This window comes from Delphinus delphis, chromosome 2, assembly GCF_949987515.2.
Source record: "Delphinus delphis chromosome 2, mDelDel1.2, whole genome shotgun sequence".
In the NCBI taxonomy this organism is placed as follows: domain Eukaryota; kingdom Metazoa; phylum Chordata; class Mammalia; order Artiodactyla; family Delphinidae; genus Delphinus; species Delphinus delphis.
Genome location: NC_082684.1, coordinates 93682835 through 93702135, shown reverse-complemented (window position 1 = coordinate 93702135; position 19301 = coordinate 93682835). Strand labels below are relative to the sequence as shown.

General features: G+C 39.0%; 1 protein-coding gene and 1 pseudogene across 1 annotated transcript in view; both read left to right on the top strand.

Moving 5' to 3' along the window:
- Positions 1-1434: 1434 nt before the first annotated feature.
- Positions 1435-1534, top strand: LOC132421246 (U6 spliceosomal RNA; annotated as a pseudogene).
- A 7056-nt stretch (positions 1535-8590) lies between these two features.
- The window catches only part of USP50 (ubiquitin specific peptidase 50), a 31997-nt gene continuing 21286 nt past the window's right edge, over positions 8591-19301 (top strand). The window contains exons 1-6 of the mRNA XM_060005232.1: positions 8591-8643; positions 10220-10414; positions 10653-10848; positions 12483-12692; positions 13949-14091; positions 17397-17529. Coding sequence (XP_059861215.1) covers positions 8591-8643; positions 10220-10414; positions 10653-10848; positions 12483-12692; positions 13949-14091; positions 17397-17529 — 930 coding nt within the window. The remainder of the gene's footprint in view (positions 8644-10219; positions 10415-10652; positions 10849-12482; positions 12693-13948; positions 14092-17396; positions 17530-19301) is intronic.

The window sequence follows — 19301 nt, the reverse complement described above, 5'->3', positions numbered from 1 at the left end:
TGATATAGCCTACAACATCCCATGGGCCTTTCAATTCTGTAGTAACTGTGTATACACCACAGTGCAAAATGAAGCTGGATAGACTCGTATTCTTATTCTTTCTCTGCCACTTATTCCATGACTGACCAACTTATTGAGCAAGCCTATTTGACAATATTTGTCTCATATTGTGAAGGTGCAGTGAGTTAAGTACTCAGCAAATAAAAGTACTCAAATAATAGGTCTCTTCATGCTACCTTTTGTTCTCTTGGAAGTTCTAATAGGGAGAGGAGGGTATGATGAAGAATAGAGAACATTCTGAGAGTGATTTTTCTCTTTATAAAGGAACTTATTATCTTGTAGCTTCTTTTGTTAGTATAGTTAAAATATCAGCACATGCTTAAGAGACATATATATGTGTATAATGTGCTCAAAGTGTATGTCTTTTCCATCATCATCTCAACAATTGAAGGCACTTTTATGTTATCCTTTAAGACTTTAAGAGTGAGATTAGGAGAAAAAAAAAAGGATGCAAAACGTTGCCGTAAGTACAAAGGTAAAACTAAAACATCAAGAGAATTCAAGTCAAGTAACCGTGCAAGTGTAAGTGTACGAAATTCAAAATAATGGAGAATTTGTGGGAAGAGTTGAAAGCACAGAGAATAAATCTAAGTGGTCAATAGACTGTGAGTTATCTGAAGGTAGAGACTTGTATTTTATTCACTGCTAAACACCGAGCACAGAGACTGGTACAAAGTAGAGTCACAATAAATATCTTCTAGATTAATAAATGAAATATAATAACTAATAGGCATTCCAGATTAAAAGACCTAGAAGAGAGGAAATAAGTGAAAAGACCTACTTAATGCCACATTTTGGTCACTCTGCAAATGAGCAAAAAAGTAAGTATACAGGGCTTCCCTGATGGCACAGTGGTTGAGAATCCACCTGCCAAGGAAGGGGACACGGGTTTGATCCCTGGTCTGGGAAGATCCCACATGCCACGGAGCAACTAAGCCTGTGCGCCACAACTACCAAGCTTGTGCTCTAGAACCCGTGAGCCACAACTACTGAGCCCGTGTACTGCAACTACTGAATCCCACGTGTCTAGAGCCCATGCTCTGCAGCAAGAGAAGCCACCGCAATGAGAAGCCTATGCACCACAGCAAAGAGCAGCCCCAGCTCGCCACAACTAGAGAAAGCCCGTGTGCAGCAATGAAGACCCAACACAGCCAAAAATAATTTTTTTAAAAAAAGGTTAAGTATACAAAGGAGAGAAAAATCATTGACATAAGAATTTTCACCTGTCCTATAGTATCTAGGAGACAAGAAAGCAATATTGTTAAGTGAAAAGGGGGAGCTTGAACCCAGCTATTTAATGGCTTTCTCAGAAAGTTCACAATTTTCTTGGAAAATATTAAGGATAAACTCAAGCAAAAAGAAAAAATCTAATTCTTGCTTCAGCAGCACATATACTAGAATTGGAATGATACAGAGATTAGCATGGCCCCTGCACAAGGATTACACACAAATTTGTGAAGTGTTCCATATTTTTCCCCTCAGACCCCGGCCATGCCCTCAACCATGGCAGAGATTGCCATTGCTCCTAGAAGAAGCCCAGCTCCCTCAGGGCTCCTGCTCCAGCCCCTTGGGCCCCGGACTCGCCCCCCTGATGGCAGCAACCACCACTGAACCAGGAGAAGCTCTAGCTTGCAACTGACTCTAGCCCTTCCAACCCCAGCCCTACTTCCCACCAAGGAGGCAGCTGCCGATGCACCCCAGGAGAAGATATGGCCCCTGTTCACTTCATGTCCTGCTCTCCCACTAAAGCCACTGGCCACACACAGACTGCATAGGGATGTTCCCATACACCATGAAGACTGGGATAGGTAACTTTCACCTAATTTTATAGAGGCAGAAAATCAAACAAAATGAGAAGACAGGAATATGTTCCAAACAAAAGAGCAAAATAAAACCTCAAGGGGGGAAGAACCCTAATAAAATGAAGGTAAGTAATTTACCTGATAAAGAGTATAAAGAAATGGTCATAAAGATGCTCATTGAACTCAGGAGAAAAATGGAGGAATTCAGAGCTTCAACAAAGAACATATAAGAAAGAACCAAACAATAACTGAAATGAAAACTATACACTGGAACGAATTAATAGCAAATTAGGTGATACAGAAAAACGTACAAGTGACTTGGAAGTTAGAATAATGGAAATCACCCAATCAGAACAGCCAAAAAAAAAAAATTTTTTTTTTAATGATAGTTAAAGCGACTTCTAGGACAACATAAAGTGTACTAAGTTTCACATTATAGGGATCCCATAAGGAGGAGTGAGAGCGAGAAAGGGGCAGAAAATGTATTTGATGAAATTATGGCTAAAAACTTCCCTAACCCAAAGAGAGAAACAGATGCCCAGGTCCAGTAAGCACAGAAAGTCCCAAGCAAGATGAACCCAAAGAGAGACCAAGACATACCATAATTAAAACAGCAGAAATTATAGAGAATTTTAAAGGCAGCAAGAGAAAACAAAGAGGTACATCCAGGGCATCCCCCATAAGGCTATCTGCTGATTTTTCAGCAGAAACTTTGCAGGCCAGAAGGGAGTGGCATGATATATTTAAAGTGGTGAAAGGAAATAACCTATAACCTCAGATACTCTACCCAGCAAGGTTATCATTCAGAATTGAAGAAGAGATAGTATGCCTGACAACAAAAACAAAGAGTTCATCACCACTAAACTGGCCTTAAAAGAAATGTTAAAGGGTCTTCTTTATAAAGTGAAAAGGAAAAAGCTATAACAAGAAATAAAATATATGAAATGGAAAATCTCAGTGGCAAATGCAAATAACAGTAAAGGCAGTGGATCAACCACTGAAATAAGCTAACATGAAGATTAAGAGACAAAATTGTAAAATCAGCTGTAACTACAATAAACAGTAACGGGATAGACATAAGGATGTAAAATATGACATCAAAAACATAAAACATGGTGGAGGAGTGAAAAATGGAGATCTTTTTAAAATGTATTGAGCTGAAATGACTATCAGTTTAAAACAAGTTGATATAAGTCGATATATATGAACCTCATGGTAACCACAAATCAAAAACCAAAAATATATATGCAAAAATTAGAGAGGAACCCAAACATAACACTAAATAAAATCATTAAACAACAAAGAAGTGACTAAGAGAAGAGAACAGAAAAGAACTACAAAAACAACCAGAAAACAGGTAACAAAATGGCAATATGTACCTACCTATCAATAATCACTTTAAATGTAAGTGGACTAAATGCTCCAAAAGACATAGGGTGGCTGATTGGATTTAAAAAAACCAAACAAGACCCATCTGTATGCTGCCTACAAGAAGCTCACTTCAGAGCTGAAAACAGACTGAAAATGAAGGGATGGAAGATGTTCCATGCAAATGGAAACGAATAAAGCTGGGGTAGCAGTACTCATCAGATAAGGTGGACTTTAAAACAAAGTCTATAATAAAAGACAAAGAAGGGCATTATATAATGATAAAGTGGTCAATCCAAAAGAGGCTATAAATTCGTAAATGTGCGCCTATCTGAACTTAATATAGGAGCTTCTAAATACATAAAGCAAATATTAACTGACATAAAGAGAGAAATTGACAGTAATACAATAATAGTAGAGGACTTTACCACCTGACTTGCATCAGTGGATAGATCATCCAGAAAAAAAGTCAATAAGGAAACATTGGCCTTAAATGACATGTTAGAACAAAAAAGCAGAATACACATTCTTTTCAAGTACACATGGAACTTTCTCCAGAGTAGATCACATGCTAGGCCATAAAACAATTAACAAATTTAAGAAGACTGAAATTATGTTAAGCTTCTTTTTGACCACAACAGGATAAAACTAGAAATCAATTACAAGAAGAGGATTGGAAAAACAAACATATGGAGACCTAACAACTTGCTACTAAGAAAAGCCCCAATGGGTCAATGAAGAAATTGAAGAGGAAAACAGAAAATATCTTGAGACAAATGAAAATAAAAACACAAATTTTGAAAATCTATGGGAAGCAGCAAAAGCAGTTCTAAGAGGGAAGTTTATAGCAATACAGGCCTAACTCAAGAAATAAGCAGAATCGATAAACCTTTAGTCAGACTCATTAAGAAAAATGAGAGAGGGCCCAAATAAACAAAATTAGAAATGAAAGAGAAGTTACAATCAATATCACAGATAAGATATACAATCATAAGAGAATACTTCAAATAGTTGTACGACAACAGACATTTGCAGAACAGACCCATGTTTTTCGGGTTCTTCCCATGACAAAGTATGAGTGGCCTCTGTAGGCATTACTGGCCTCTGTCGGAACACTTGCAGTCTACCCACGTGTGTTAGAATTATTTTCCCACACGTCTTTGCAGCCTGTTCCCACTGAAAGTCCACTAAGACTTGCCTACAATTGCTGACAGCCTCATCCCACCCCAACACTTGTACACTCACTCTCAGGCTAAAAAGCCATATTGCTTAGTTTCTGGTGCAGTTTTAGTGAACTTAAAGCCATCTGAGAAAAGAGACCAAAAAAAAAAAAAAGTAAACCATCAAAATCAGAAGCAGAAAATAACAGGGAGAGCCTGATTCCTTTCTTCCTCTCTTCCTTCGTTCTTTCACACTTTAGTCTAAAAGCCATAGTTGAGACCAGTCTAGTTAGGTCTCATATTGTTGCAGGGCAGCAGTGACTTGATGTGGGGTGTCAGAGAAGCAGGGTAAGGATGGTGTCTGTGTGTAGTGTAATAGGGTGGGGATCAGGGGTGGCAGCAACAGGAGATAATTTACATGCATAGGGGTTGATCAAATAAGGAAACATATTGAGAGTAATGGGGGGCTGTGACACTGTAATAGTGTGAGTATACCTAGCTCCCAGATCTTCTAAATACTGTTCTCCTCTAACAGGAACCAGGGCTCTTTGAGAAATGGCTGACTTCAGGACTGGGACAGGGACAAGACAAGGTAAGTCTGGAAGACCTTGCTGTACCAAAAAGTGCCCAAAGAATGATGGGGACATGTCAAATGGGTACAGAAAACATCTTGAAGGGCCTCCTGCTGGCTAATCTTGAGACGATTTATACATCAGAAATAAATGATAATAACAGATTCTAATCCAGTGAATAAAACAGAAATTCATGAGTCCACCATGATTAATTTTTAAAAAAAAACAAATGAGGAAAAGATAAAACTTCTCTTTATAGTAGAGGATCAGCTAATGAATGTAATTGGAATAACAGCATTAGGAAATCATCACTTGGCAACCACCATAGTGATAATTAATCCAGCTAAGCAACATTGATTAATGTGTGAAAGTTTGATGAAGAATGGACCATTTACACTGTCTCTAAGTCCTCCCCACAAAATACTGATTACAAAAAGGAAAAGTAACTACATTGGAGAAATCTGGAAGGCCCCACTTTATCTGAGTGATTGGAGTTAACATTGCCAGTGCTGGGACAGATCAAATTGTGTTGCACCTAATATGATGCAGTAAGAACACAGCATCACTTCTGTGATATTTGTATTACAAATGCATGAAGTGAATCTGATCATGAGGAAACATCAGACAAACCCAAATTAAGGAGTATTCTTCAAAATAACTGGCCAGTAATCTTCAAAAAAGGGCCAAGTTCTTGAAAGTCAAGGAGATATATAAGAACTTTCAGGTTGAAGGATCCCAGAGAGATGTGATAACAAAATGCAATATGTGATCTCAACTAAGCCATGCCCGGACTCCGACCTACAGAAACTGAGATAATAATTGTAAATGGGTGTTGTTTTAAACCACTAAGTTTTTGGTAATTTGTTACACAGCATGGAACACTAATCCATGGGTGATCTTAGTCATGCACATAGATACAAAAATCTTGAACAAAAGATTAGCAAATAGAATCCAGCAATTCATGAAAATGATGCTATATCACAAGTAAGATAGGTTTCTCCGAGAAATAGAATATGGGTTTAATATGTGACCATCATCAATAGTTAACCATGATAACAGAATAAAGAAGATAGAATCTCATGATTACCTCAAAAGATACAGAAAAACCTGATCACATTCACAATCTATTCATGGTTACAACTCTCAAAAAAAAAAAAAACAACTATGCCTTTAGTAAGCATCACACTTAATGGTGAATTATACAAAGCTTTTCCTCAGTTCAGGAATGAGCTATGGATACCTACTATCCCACTTGTATTCAATGTTTTACTAGAGGTGATAGCTAGTTCAAAAGATAAAAAATAAAAAGCATAAGAAATTGGAAAGGAAATAATCCAAAGAACCTAAATAAAAATTAGACTTAAGTAAGTTTATAAAGGTTCCTGGATACAAGATCAACATATGAATATGAATTGTATTTTTACCTCCCAGCATCAAATTAAAATGAAATTTTAGCAAGACTATATTGATTAGGAGAAACTGAAGGTCTTGGGAGAACTTCACTGACAAAAGGAGCAGGATGATAGGATTCACGTCCTCCAGAATCACCACTGTGGTGACTTCAAGAAACTCCTCTGTAAATAGGCTGCAAAGATCAAATAGCTGCAAGAGTTAGCACCTCTAGTTGCCAGGATCCCTTATCCTGGTGTCAAAAAGTGATTATTCTTAATGTCTTTGTGTAGCCTGAGTATAAATATATAAATTTAAATGTATATGTATAAGCATTTGGACACACTATAGGCAAACTCTTAAGCACCTTGCTTTTTGACTTACCAGTACTGTACCTTGGAGATAAATCCAAATTACAAATATGTCTACTACATTCTCATTTTTTAAACTTTTTAGTTTGAGATTATTTCAAACTTACAGAAGGATTTCAGGAAGAGGATAAAGAACTCCAATATACCCTCACTCGGATTCGCCAATTGCAGTCATTTGGGCTGCATCTGCTTCATATTTGCTTTATCACTCCTTCTTCCCTCCTTTCCTCATGTGTGTCTGTGTCTGTGTGTGTTTTCCTGATCCATTTGAAAGCAGGTTGCATAAATCATGCCCCTTTATCCCTAAATCCTTCAGTGTGTATTTCTTAAAAACGACATTATCTTTAATAAACAGAATACAGTTTTATAAAATTCAGATATAAAACTATTCTTATATAATCCATATTCAGATTTCATCAGTTGTCCCAATAATGTCCTTTTATACTATTTTTTTTCCTGACCAAGGATCCCACCCAGGATTGAGTATTTGTCTTGTTTCTCTAGTTTCTTTTTAATCTGAAATAATTCTCAGCCTTTTTTCTTTCCTGACATTGACAATTTTGAAGAGTTTTTTCCTTTTGTTACCTCATTCATTTTACTAGATGGAGAGCTGAGAAAAGATGAATTGAATTGGCCCTAATGGCTCTTTCTTTACCTACTCTCTACAGATTCTAAGTTAGCTCAGAGGAAGAACATGTTGGTATTAGCTCCGGAACTCCAGAGGCTCCCCCTTTCTAACAAGGCCACTTCCTCGACCAGGTTGCCATCACTGCTATTGGTCACATGTATTCTCTGACCCCTTTTCATCTAGACAGAGCATTGGGTAGGGGTTCTTTGCAGGGGTTGGGGGGGGTCCCTCTCTATTGAGGTGCTTTCTTTTTTTTTTTTAACATCTTTATTGGAGTATAATTGCTTTACAATGGTGTGTTAGTTTCTGCTGTATAACAAAGTGAATCAGCTATATGTATACATATATTTCCATATCTCTTCCCTCTTGCGCCTCCGTATCCCACCCCTCTAGGTGGTCACAAAGCACTGAGCTGATCTCCGTGTGCTATGTGGCTGAAGTGCTTGCTTTCTTTTTGTTTTTTTTTTTTTGAAGTGCTTTCTTAAGCACAGTTCTCTGTGAAGAAAATGAGAGCTCAGGAGCTCATGTGTGCTTTGCTATTTCTCAACTTATAACTTCTTCTTTGATGAATAATTTTATTTGCCCAGTGTGGCATTAGGGGTGTGTGTGTGTGTGTGTGTGTGTGTGTGTGTGTGTGTGTGTACCTCTTTTGCACTATAATTGATTGACTGTGAAGGGAAATACTCCAGTCTATCCCAATGCTATGCATTTTGGGAAGCAGCAAAAGCCATCTGCCTCTTTCCCCGGTGTGAGACACAGTCCCTCAAAGTCCCTGGAGTGGTGTGGTCACTGGGAAGCTGGATGAGTGCCCTAAGGGGGCAGAGTTGCCAGAGTGTCCACTGATGTGGAGGCAAATCTTCTGTGTATGTGTTTGTGTGTGTGTGTGTGTCTGTAATATATATATACAAGAGAAACTTGGAAAGATGAAGAGAGGTTGTATGTTCAGTTAATTCTCTGAAATCTAATCTTTTAAGTTTTAAAGCAACCAAGTAACAGTATCTCAGGCAGCATTCTAGAATTTTGAAGTGTAATGTAAAGGATTGTGATGTATGGGAAATCCAAGTTGGAAGGTACCTGAAGTACAGATGAAATCAGTTTGCAGCTACTGAAAGTAGGAAGGAACATGTAAGTTGTTTATTACAAACAAGAAGAACCAAAGTAACAGGCTTGGAGAAATGAAGTTAAAAGGATTAGATGTAGCTCCTGAATAGAAGTGAAAGACCAACGTCGTTTCACTAAAATGGCTTCACAGCAGCCTTTCACTGCAGATGACTTCGGTATCTACTGTGTCCTGTGAGCCTCTGTCTACTACGGTTTTCTAGATAAGTTTAGCTGGGCTGGGGTGGGGTGCGGGGAAGCCATGCTTAAAGGGGTCATGAGGTACATGCCGAATTTTGAATGGATTCCTCAGGGTTGACCCATTGGAGGTCTCCCAAAGGGAAGGGATGGGAAGATGTTATTTAATATCTAGCCAATAGTTATTCCTAAAGAGTGACAGCCCAGGGCCTCCTGTGACATTGGTAAATAAAAGGGGAAATGTCCCTCCGTGTAAAAGCGAGCACTTTTCAAACTGGCAGAATTGTAAGTAGAGGTACTGACATGAGGTAGCTGTCTCCTGGAGTCCCAATTTTAGATACTACGTGGAAAGAAAACCTAAAAGGATGAAGATATTGGGCTGCCTGGTACAGTAGCCAAATTACAAAAGGAAGCTCTGTGTGGAAAGAAGAGGACCCTCTCCTCTGTGCAGGTCTGGTTGATCCACATGGACACACGAATTCCGTAGCTACTGTTAAGGACATCCTGGATCAGTCATTTCTTTAAAGAAATTTTTTTAGGTTACCATTAACTATGTAATCTGTGCCTCGTTCCTTGCATTGTTTAATCCTCACAATCCAACAATCCTATAAGGCAGGTAACACTATTCCTGTTTTATAGATGAGAAACAGACATGAGTCCCAGATCATGTAGCTGGTAAGTGACCATCAAAATTTAAACTAAATGCTCTTTCTCTCCCCCTCTCTATGTATGTGTGTGTGTTTATATATGTATGTATTATATATACATATATAACATACACACATATGTATGTGCTCTTAATATATGTATATATTCTCTTAATATGTGTATATATTATGCTCTCAAATGTATATATGGCATATATATGTATATACACACACATATATACTCCTAATATTTGATATATAAATCCAAATAACTCTTGACAGACAGATGATGGGTAGGTAGATACATAGATAGATAGATATCCCTTCTCTCTGTGTGCCACTGCACATGCCTTAGTATATTACCGTGGGCAAATGACGAAACCATTTATTTACACATGATATCTCACCTGTAAAACAGGATTTAAAAATAACTGTACCTACCCCATAGAATTGTTGAAAGAATTAAATGGGAAAGTTCATGTTAAGTACTTAACATAGTGTCAGGTCAATACAAGATAGCTATTGTTATTAACTACTATCTATTATTATTATTACTGGTAATAATAATTAAATTACTTGCCCAGCAAAAAAGGAAATACTTTGGTATTTAGAGAGGAAGTCTGCATTTTAACAAAGCAATTCTAGGTCTCTGAAAGGCCAATTTTTTCTGTCCTCTTGCTTTGGTTTAAGGAAGAAACTTTATCTCTGCTTATTTGGCCGCAGGCACTGTTCAAAGAGTCCCAAACAAAGTAATGCAATTTTAGACTCCAAGTCCGAATACTTCTGTCTTTAATAGGGAATGTATTTGGTGGAAGTCTTATGAAGGACTCTTCTTTGTGTCATTAGGTTGAGATGGCCTTATTTCATTTGTACGTATTTTGTTTCCTCAAAATGCTGTCCTTTCTTTCCATGTGGCACCAACACAGCACAGAGTGCACAGATCACTATGACCCCTTTCCAGTTGATGAGGCTGATGAGAACCAGCCCCATTTCCAGGGCGTGACTGGTCTGCAGAACCTGGGCAACACATGCTACATGAATGCCATCTTACAGTGTCTCTGCAGCATCTCACCGCTGGTGGAATACTTTCTCTCTGGAAAGTACATTACCGCTCTTCAAAAGTAAGACAATTTGCCATCCCTGCAGCCGGGCCCTCACCCCTGCTCTCCAAGGTGCGGTTAGGGAAGGGACCCTCTGGAGTCCCTATGAAGGGCTAAACCAGTTAGGAGAGGCTGCAGTGCCCCAGATCCCATTTCTAGGGTGAGTAAAATGGGAAGGTCAACCAAGAAATGAATGAAGCTTTGTTTGGGGTCTGATGCCACATAATTAGCCGGAATCATTTCCCTTCCTTCTTCCAAGGGATTGCAGTGAGGTTGCCACTGCTTTTGCCTACGTGATGACAGACATGTGGCTTGGAGACTCTGACTGTGTCTCACCAGAAATATTTTGGTCAGCTTTTGGCAAACTCTACCCAGCATTTATGAGAAAGACGCAGCAAGATGCTCAGGAATTCTTGATTTATGTCCTGAATGAACTTCATGAAACTCTGAAAAAGGTAAGTAGAATTAATGGCCTTGAAATAGACCTTTAGCTCTATCAGCAACTTTCACTTTTCATTCTTTTATTTGTTCAGTCACTATTGCCTACTCTGTGCTGAGCACAGGTGCTGGGGTCACTATGGGGAACATTCAAGTTAGTATTTGAATGGGCCTGTATTTCCCAAACTTAGCTGTTTATCGGAAACACCTGGGGAGATTTTATGGCACAGCTTCTTAGGCCCTTTGGTGTTATTGAATTAGAATGTCTGGGTTGTCTTCTGGGAAAACTCACTTGGGATTTCCAGTAATCAGCAGGTGTGGGGACCACTGGTCTAGTTCCCTTTGCAGTAACATCTGCATTGACTATTTTTTAGAGTGAAAATTACATTTTTTTATAAAAATACATTCCTCATGAGGTATAATATATAAAATTTACAACTTAAAACAAGTGTTCTTGGTAGCTACAAACTCGAGGAAATATTAAGCTTGGTGTAAGGTGAAAGGACAGATCTGTAAACTGCAGTTTCATCTTTATACTAAATGTGCCTAACCTGAGTTCTTCACTGGATTAGGACATACATTTAATAAAACATGAAATTGCCAGTTACTAAGGAGGTTGCCTTTATTTATAAGACTCACTACCTTCAGCCTTGATCTGAGACCCACACTCTCCAAAGATATGCCCTAGATTTTATGCAGTGTCTTTGTGCTGCTGTTAGCTTACCTCATAGCCAGGAGACACTTATCATGAAAGACCACAAACTATTACTGTTAATCCCTCTCATCTGCGATCCTCAGCTCCATTTTTAATTTTTACTGAGATATTCACAGCAGCACTTTTTTTAGCCAGAGGGGAGGGTGATGGTCAGTAAAAATCACTGAGGTCCTCATCTGCAGCCAGTCTGAAATAAATAGCGTTCTGGTTCTCAAGGTTAAACTTGGAGTTAGAGGCATCAAACTACTGTCAGGTGGAAGACACGGGCAGGTGGGTGTGATGAAAGAAGCAGCCAAAACGGAGCCTTGTGCACAGTTCCAAAGCGTAGCTGACTGTGGAGCTAAAGCACCTTCAGAATGTATATTCTGCTGAGGCTGTAGAATCACCAGTCAGGGTATGCTCCCGGAAGTACTGTTCCTGAGCATCAGCTAGATTCAAATCAGGCTACAAGGCTAGTGAAATTGGGCTGCCCTTGGAGTTTAAGATTAGCTCTTTAAAAAATTCTTTTCTAACAATAAAAGAAGAGACTAAGGAACGTAACCTGAAGGGACTGGAGGAGAGATCCAATTCCTTTATCTTACCTCTAGATCAGCTTGCATGACCAGAAGCTAGTTTGCAGCTTACCCTCTGCCCAGGAAAAACTGCCTGCAGGACCCTATATCACATTATCATTTACTGTCAGTTTATGGCGCCATGGATATATGTTTTACCAGGGTTAGGGTGTCCTCGTTCCTCAGGTTCACTTAAAGAGGCAAATAACTGAATTATCAGAAATCACACATATTATATGCTCTTAAGAAGATCTTATTCTGTTTATTTTCTGAATCCAAAACTAAGTGGTTTTGGGTAGCATTCTGTTAGAAAAATCAGGTCATTCTATTAAAAATATTTTGAGAACCAGTAGTTGATTTGGGGTGAATTTGTTCCTTTATTCAGTACCACCGAAGAAGATCATATGAAAAAAGATCTATTCCGAGATCCTGCAGGAAGATGATTGCCAACGAGTCCTCCATCATCACCCGGCTGTTTGAAGGGCAGCTCAATTATAGCATTATATGTTTAAAGTGTGAGAACTGTACCTACAAGAATGAAGTCTTCACTGTCCTCTCCCTCCCCATTCCATCCAAATACGAGTGCTCTCTTCAGGTAGGGATTCTTACTCCATGAGACTTCTTTTGTCTTTCTCTACCCCAACCCTGGGTTTTCCCAAGGCTGTTTCCTACATTTTCTAGTATGAGGGGAGCTACTTTATAACTTAAAAAAATTGGAAACCCGTGATGAGAACGTTTTGTAGAAAAGTGACATACAGCCAAAAGTTACTATGAATTCAGATGTATCTCTAAATGTGCTCAGTGAAAGAGCCTCACTGTGAAACTGGAAAGATGGGTGGGCTTTATTCAGTCCATTGAGATGGCTTGGCGCATATAGGGAATTTATACTTATAAAAATTTTATGGCCCTTTCTCATCCCAGAGGTCTGTAGGTACATATTAGGAAATGACTTTGACTCTTATTCTTGAGCTCTTATGTTTTTGGACAAAAGCTTAGGAATCTGGGGGGAAGATAGAATGGAATAGTGCCTTAGTTTACCTCTTGAGTTTTCTTTACCATAATACCAAAAGTTAATCTGTAAGCGGAGGAGTGGTGGGAGTCGGGGGCAGGGGTGGGTGGAAGGTGGCAGTAAAAGCCAGGGAACTGTGAGGAGGGAGGGAGCAATAAGTTTCCTTGCAGGAAAACACACATTTATATTTTTCTTCTTAAATTGCTAAAAGTCTTGAAATACCAGAGTTAGAGAAAATAATCCTACTACTTATTCAGAACTGGGCTTTGTTCTCAGATCAAACTGCTAAACACTACTGAAGATGAATTCCAAAGCCTCTAAGTGAGGTGCTGGCAATCTGTGCTCGTCTTCCTCTTTAGGTTAATGGTTTGCAGAGCGGGGAGCCTGGCTGGTTGAGGATGTCTCCTGTGGGCATGAGATCTAATTCTCTCTGTTCTGCTGTCTTTATTATGGGCCACCCCCAAATACAGGGATACGGTCATTTTTCAGTCCCCAGATCATTTTTCTGATGAGATGAATAACTTAAAGCAGCTGCCTGACTTGGTTAGTGGAAATTGCATAGTTGGTATTATTCTGAAACAAACCAGAAATGTTAAAATGCTGATTCAGAGATTAGAAATGAGATGGACATTTGGATCTATTTCAATAACTCAGTGAGAAGGCAGCACCTCCTTTGCCAGGTGGACTATATCCAAGCTGCAGCTTGCGGCGCTGGCATCTCTTGGACTTGGAGAAAAGCACAGAGAATTACATTTCTGCAGCTCTTTCAGAGTTCTAATATAGACAGGACCCCAGGTTGAAGTGGATTCAGTTTCGTCACCAAATGCTTCTTCCCTCAACAGGACTGTCTCCAGTGTTTTTTTCAACAAGACACACTGGCCTGGGACAACCAAATTTACTGTTCCTTTTGCGAAACCAAGCAAGAAACAGCTGTGAAGGCCAATATTTCTAAAGCACCAAAAATAATTGTCTTTCACTTAAAAAGGTATGGATTTTAACATTTTGTGAGAAGATTTTTTGAACAGCTTTATCATGATATAATTCACATACCATGCAATTCACCTATTTAAGTGTACAATTCAATGGTGTTGAGTACATTACATTAATTTTTTAAAATCTGTGGTAAAATATATGTAACAAAACTTGCCACTTTAAGTATATAATTTCACTGGCATTAATTACATTCACAATATTGTGCATCGATTTTCCAAAACTTTTTCATCACCCTCAACAGAAACTCTGGAACCATTAAGCAATAACTTCCCCTTCCTCTTCCCTCCCAGCCCCTGGTAACCTCCAGTCTACTTTCTGTGTCTATAAATTTGCCTGTTCTGATGCTTCATATAAGTGTAGTCACACACCATTTGTCTTTTTTGCTGGCCTATTTCACTTAGCATGTTTCCAAGGTTCATCCTTGTTGTGACGTGTACCAGAAGTTCATTCCTTTTTATAGCTGAATAATACTCTATCGTATGTATGTACATCATATTTTGTTTGTCTATTCAACTGTCGATGGACATTTGGCACTCACTTTGAGTGCTTTTAAAAAATAAATTTCCTATAAAGATGTTATAAAATAAATAAATAAATTCCCTAGCTCCACCCTTGGGGATTCTGTTCGCACAGGTCTGAGGTGGAATCTAAGAATCACTATTTAAAATTTTAACACCCCCCCCCCCACCGCGCTCAGTTATTATTTTTATTTTTTTTGTTTTTGTTTTTGTTTTTGCGGTCCGCAGGCCTCTCACTGTTGTGGCCTCTCCCGTTGCGGAGCACAGGCTCCAGACGCGCAGGCTCAGCGGCCATGGCTCACGGGCCCAGCCGCTCCGCGGCATGTGGGATCTTCCCGGATCGGGGCACGAACCCGTGTCCCCCGCATCGGCAGGCGGACTCTCAACCACTGCGCCACCAGGGAAGCCCTATTTTTTAATTTATTTTTGGCTGCATTGGGTCTTAGTTGCTGTGTGGGCTTTCTCTAGTTGTGGAGCATGGGTTGCAGTGTGCAGGCTTATTGTGGTGGCTTCTCTTGCTGCCGAGCACGGGCTCTAGGGCACACGGGCTTCGGTAGTTGTGGCTCGCGGGCTCTAGAGCACAGGCTCAGTAGATGTGGAGCGTGGGCTTACTTGCTCTGCGGCATATTCCCGGGCCAGGGCTCGAACCCGTGTCCCCTGCATTGGCGGGCAGATTCTTAACCACTGTGCCACCAGGGAAGTCCCAGTTTTTATTTTTAAAAGTTACAAATCTACAGAAAATTTGAAAAGGTATATAATGAATACCCATATACCCTAGAATCTTCATTAGTTGGGGCCACTTTGCCACATTTCCTTTTGTTCTTCCTGTCTGTCTGTTTCTCCCTCCAGCCCTCCCTTTCACTTTATTAGCTGAACCGTCTAAAGTAAGATGCAAACACCATGGCATTTCATGCTTAAATACTTCAGCAGGTATCACCTGAGAATAGGACATTCTCCTACATAATCACACCATTATCATATAGCCCAAGAAATTTAACAATAATTTTATATCACCCAAGATACAGTCCATATCTAAATTCCCCCATCCCCCAAATATCTTTCATAACTTTTCTTCCAATCTAGCATCCAGTCAAGGGTCATACATTGCATTTGGCTGTCTCTTTAGTCTCTTTTAATCTAGAAGACTCCTTCCCTCTTTTTTCATATTTAAACAATTTTTTCTCATTTTGAGTTTGTTTAGATTATGTCACCCATCCTGGATTTGTCTAATTGTTTCCCCATAGTTAGATTTAGGCTAAACTTTTTTTTTTTTTTAGCAAGAATTTGCCATAGCTGATGTTATGGACTTGTCATTACATTACATCAGGAGGCAGATAATAAAAGTTTGTCCCACTACTGGTAATGTTAATTTGATCACTTAGTTAATTAAGGTGGTGACTATACGATCTCACCATTTAAAGGTATAGTAGTTTTCCCCTCTGTAACTAGTATCACTCTGGACTCGTGGATATTTTTAAACTTAATTGGTTTAATATCCATTACTATTATCATTCTCCTCCATGCTCAAATTGTTCAAAGTTGGCCTGTGGGAACCCCTTCAAGCCAGCTCCTGTGACCCCATTAGTTAATTTAAGTTTACTTACATATATAAAATGTATCCTTCTTTTATATAGTTCTATGAATTTTGACAAATGTAATGTAACCATCACTGCCAACAGAGATTCTTTCCATCACCCCAAAAAGTTTTCTCATGGTCCTTTATAATCAATTCCTTCTCCCACCCTCAGCCCCTAGAAACTTCTGATCTGATTTCCATGTTTATTGCCTTTTCCTGAATGTCGTATGTTATACCAGATATGGCCTTTTGAGTTTGGCTTCTTTCACTTAGCACAATGAGATTAACCCATGTTGTGGAATGTAGTCATGGTTCCTTCCTTTTGATTGCTGTGTAGTATACCCTTTTATGAATGTACCAAAATTGTTGATCCATTCACTAGTTGATGAACATTTGAGTTGTTTCCGGTTTGGGGCAGATATGAATACAGCTGCTATAAATTTTGCGTATAGGTTTCTGTGTGGATATAAGTCTTTGTTTCTTCTGAGATGATACCTAGGCATGGGATTGCTGGGTCATATGATATGATAGTCCCTTAGTTTTTGCAAACAAGATTTCTTGCTTTCTGGCACAAGAATATCTCAGCCTCACGTAGTAATTTCCCTTCCCCTGACCTAAACCAGCTGTTTTTCCAAAATGAACATAATTTATTCTTTAAAAAGCTCTGGGGTGATTCTGATATGAACTCAGATTTGGGAATTGCTGATCTGTATAACACATAGAGAATGTGACAAGATTTTCACAAAATTTTATCTTATTAAAGATATATTAAAACCTCCAAGTTGCAAAACAGGACACTGCGAAGACAGTGTGTGCTGAAATCAACATAAGGAAAAGCTGAGTCAGCTTGGTTAGAGTGAACAGCATCAGATGGAGGGAAGACTTCTGGAAGTTATCAATGTGATTTCTACTCCCCCCGATGCTGAGCTTGGCTTTATCCCTTTCTTTTTCTCCCGCTGGATTGACTCTACCCTGTCTCACTCCCTGACTCAGGCTCTTGGTCCACTTCAGCCTCAGTTTTGGCTGTGGAGATTCAAATATATATAGATAAGAAAAAAATAATTTATGTATAAGTCTACACCAAATAATCTTTCCAAGAAATTACTTTTAACTATACTTAGAACTTGTGAAGGTATGTGGACTTCATTCATGAGTGGTTCACAAACTTACTTTCTATTTTACACATTTATTATATCTCTGCAGGTTTGACATTCTGGGTACAATGAAAAGGAAACTGAGGACAGATATTCATTACCCGCTCACTAACTTGGACCTTACTCCTTACATTTGTCCAATTTTTCGGAAACATCCTAAATATAACCTCTGTGCAGTGGTGGTGAGTAAAATACTGAAACTATTTAAAGTAACACAGGTTTAAAGAAAACTGTAGAATTATCTGTTTGAATGACTACTACTTCTATCTCTCCCTGACTTCTCCTATACTGCCCTTTTTAAAACAAAATATAGAGCCTGGAAACTCCCTGCTTTGACCTTGAACAGTAGAGCAGTGAAAGAATACATCAAAGAATACAATGTCCTCTATGCTGCCTCCCCACTGTCCCTCTACTCTATAATACTACAGAGTATTTATTTATTAGTATTTATACTAATAAATAATACTATAACAATAGTAGAGACAGGCTATTTCAGATCTAGGGACATTTGTGAGCTGTGCTCTGGGGGCAGCAGAAGTCGGTTCCAGTAGCGTTATGTTGAATAATCATGAGCCCCTCTATGGTGAAAGCCCCAAACCCTAGGTACACGGTAGTCATAGACTCACTACCTGTGTGCGTCAGTCCTAAGGAAACTCTGGGGGTTCCCTTTGGCTCTAAATCAACTGTCATCATTGAGGATTCCCTGAAGGAAAGAAAGCATGGAGTATAATTCAGACCAAATCATCTAGAACTTCCCACAACATCAACCACCCCAAGCAACAGGACATTTTCTGGGTTTCTGTTCTGGATCACAGTGTTAAAGATCTGCTTCAGAACATTCAGATTTCAGTTGAACCTGGAGGTCCAGTTGTGTCCAATGTCAGATGGGCGGGGCTCCCACTGGAGCCCAGTATGATTCACCAGAGCCCTCCAGTGTACTGAAGTCTAATTTCCCTTTTGGGCTTATCACTGAATTAATATAAAATGTTGATCCCACTGGTCTTTCTCTTTAACATCTCTCAGAACCATACTTCAAAAAAAATCCTTCTTTACTTTTTCCTTTTTACTTCAAACCTTCACATTCTCCTTTCTAATTTATCCTGCCCTTAAATATGATTTTCCTTGTCTCACTCGCCAATTTGGAAATCTAGAGTGACATCCTCTTCCCTATCATAATAAACTCTAATGTGAATTCCAAAATGATATGCCCCCCCCATATTTTACTGTTTTAACATCTCATTATAAGTGTTTCTGCTTCAAAAAAAAATCCAAAAGCAGAATTTATAAAAAATTACGTGGTAATTATCTACAGTTAGATAAAAAGAGTCACCCAAGCTTCCTATAAATTCTTAATCCTTTTAGTGTTTAAATTATTTGTTAATTGAAGGGTAAAAATTGGTTTTGAAAGAGAAATATATCTAGGATTTGCTGCAAATTGATGATTGATCAGAAACAAGAACTAAGCATCTTAGAAACTACGATGTATGGTCATAGGGAAAGGCCAGCCATAGCTCGGTTACTCAAGGTGTTGTCCCCAGGAGACACCTGTTAGAAATAAGGAATCTCAGGTTCCACCCCACATTTACTGACTAGAAACTTGCATTTTATCAAGATCCCCATGTGATTTGAATGCATATGGAAGTTTGAGCAGTACTCAGACCAGAAGAGAAGGATTACCTCCACACCACCCTTAACAGAGATTTATCCAGCTTTTGAATAAGCCCTTAAAGAGCTTCCTGCTTTATAAGGAAGGCTCTTTATCTGCCAGATTTGTTTGATTTATTTTACAAACATATAGTGCTTGCTATGTACCAAGCACTCTTCCAAGCACTTTATGAATAATCAATCATTTAATCCTTATGTAGCCCTGTGAAGTGTAGGCACTATTATTATCCCCATCTTACAGAATGGGAAACAGGAACAGAGGTTAAATAATCTGCTCCAATCTACTGCC